General features: G+C 61.1%; 1 protein-coding gene across 1 annotated transcript in view; it reads right to left on the bottom strand.

Annotated features, from left to right (window-relative positions):
* ZNF469 (zinc finger protein 469) overlaps window positions 1-2,175 on the bottom strand; it is a gene marked incomplete at its 5' end in the record, with an annotated part of 14,322 nt that overhangs the window by 9,476 nt on the left and 2,671 nt on the right. Inside the window, 2 exon segments of the mRNA XM_017741325.1 lie at window positions 1-4; window positions 6-2,147. The exon segment at window positions 1-4 is cut by the window's left edge and continues 941 nt beyond it. Coding sequence (XP_017596814.1) covers window positions 1-4; window positions 6-2,147 — 2,146 coding nt within the window.

Below are 2,175 nucleotides of genomic sequence, written 5' to 3'. Positions count from 1 at the left end.
TCTCTGCCCAGCTCCCCTGCCAAAAACAGCCTTTTCTCCTGGGCTGGCTCTGGCTCTGGCAGTGCCGGGAACCGCTCGGCCCCCTGCGCTCGCAGGTGCACAGCCACATTCTGCTCAGATTTCGGGAGGCTGATGGACACCTCGGAGTCCAACTTGCTGGTTTGCAGTTGGCTTTCCAGCTCCGTGACCAAGCGCTTGATCTCCAGCTCATCATCTGAAATGTTGCTCATGAAAGTCACGTTGTAATCCGCGATCCTGTCCGGTAGCGGCAGGGAGAGCTGGCTGCTGGGGACAGTTCCCTCCTCGGGGAATTTCTTGGCCGGTGGCTTCTCCACGGAGAGGCTGTGGAACTGAGTCATGTCTTCTGGCAGCATGGGAGCCACCTCCTCCATGAGGGACCAGTCTTTCTCCGGTAGGAAGGCTGGGTACGATTGCTCGAAGGGCAGCGGCTTGCGGGGGGCATTCCCAGGACAGGGGAACGTTGTCACATATCCATCCTTGCTCTCATACGGATCGAACTCGGAGACGGGGAGCTCTCCGAATATCGATGAGGAGTCGAAGCTGAGCGGGGAGGGCACTTTGCCCTGCGGCATTTCTGTGGCAAAAGGGGAGATGCTGGAGTGCTTCTGCTCGAAGGAGCTGGCGCCGATGTCATCCCGGCACAGGTACACGTCATCCATGTGGGAAGAGCCCAGGGCTGGGGGCTTTGGGAAGAGGTTATCGTCATAGTGACCGGGAAGGCCTTTGGGATCAAAAAATGCGTTGTCACTGCCGACATACGGATCGGGCGCCTTGGCAGTGAGCATCATTCCCACTGCATCCTCCCCGTAGGGGGGAGCTGGTGCGGGATAACCCTTCTGACCGTCACAGAGCCCCTGTCCCTTCGCAAATTTGATTCCTGCTTCTGAGCAGGTGGTGCTCCCACGGCCAGGACTCGCTTTGTTACCGCTGTGGGGTGGAGCAATCACCTCCTCTGTGTGGTACTTCAGCCCTTCGCTTGGGAAAGGGGCAAACTGGTGCCTCTGGTGCTCCGTGGTGAGCTCGGGAGAGTCCTGAGCCTCCAGGGTGGGTTCTCCTGCCTCACCCGGGAGCTTTGCTGCTCCTCTGGGCTCTTCCACCCCCTCCTTAGAGGAGAACCTGGCAGGGCTCCTGCCTGGGGTGGCTGTGCCGGGCACTTGCCTTTCCTGGGGCTGCGGTGACGGCTCCTCCTTTGCACAGTCCACGGCAGCAACGTCTGGGTCGGTACTCGGCCGTGTCCTGGAGCCTGCCAGCAAAGGTTTGGCTGAGCCAAACCTCCTGCTCCCCCTGGCAACATCCTCTTTGCTCTCCTGGCTTGTTTTTGGGCTGCTGTACTCGGGAGGGCTGAGAGGAGTCCTTGGGACGTGGGCCGGGCTGCCTGAGCGCCTCCTCCTCTGGGTGCCACCCTTGTCACCAGCCCCACCAGCACGGGGTGGGCTCGTGCCCATCTCTCCAGGCATGCTGTGGTTGCTGCCAGCAGATGAGTGGCTGCTCTGCCTTCGGGCTTGGACAGCACAATCTTCTTTCTCAGCATCCTCCTGACTCGGGACATCCCTGTCCTCCTGTGCCTCCCTTTTCTGACCGTCCCTTTTCCGGCTGTAGCTCCATGCTGGGTCTTTCTCCCTGGCTCTCTCACTTCTGCCCTGTCGTTTCTTGCTGAAGCTGTACTTGCTCCTCCTCCCAATGAATCCTGTGCCACGCTTCTTCCTGCCCCGGGGCTTGCTGCACTCTGCCCCCTCCTCATCCGAGTCGGACACGTAGTCGTATTCCCGCAGCCTTCCCTCCCTGGTGGCTGCCAGCGGCCTCTCGGTGGCCTGGGAGAACTGGGCCTGCTTGCTGCTCTTCACCTGCAGTTTGTGGAGCTTGTTCTTCTGCTGCACGATCTTGTGGATGAGCTCCTTGCTCCACGTCCCGCTTCGGGGCTTCCGCTTCTTCATGTCCTTCATGGAGAACCGCGGTGGCTTGGAGCTCTTGGTGGCGATGCCTGGCCCCACCTCGCTCTTTGTCAGAGGCTCCTGGCTGAGTTTCCTGGGATGCTTTTGGCTGGAGCTGGTGGCTGGTGGGACGCTGTTCTTCCTGCCTGCCCTCAGCCTGGCTGTCCTCTCCGCTCCCTCTGCCGCGAGATCCGGCTCCCGCCGTGCCACCCCGCCGGCCACT

The sequence above is a fragment of the Corvus brachyrhynchos genome, unplaced genomic scaffold, assembly GCF_000691975.1.
Source record: "Corvus brachyrhynchos isolate BGI_N302 unplaced genomic scaffold, ASM69197v1 scaffold365, whole genome shotgun sequence".
NCBI lineage: Eukaryota > Metazoa > Chordata > Aves > Passeriformes > Corvidae > Corvus > Corvus brachyrhynchos.
The sequence above is the reverse complement of the archived record's forward strand: the minus strand, read 5'-3'. Positions and strand labels throughout refer to the sequence as shown.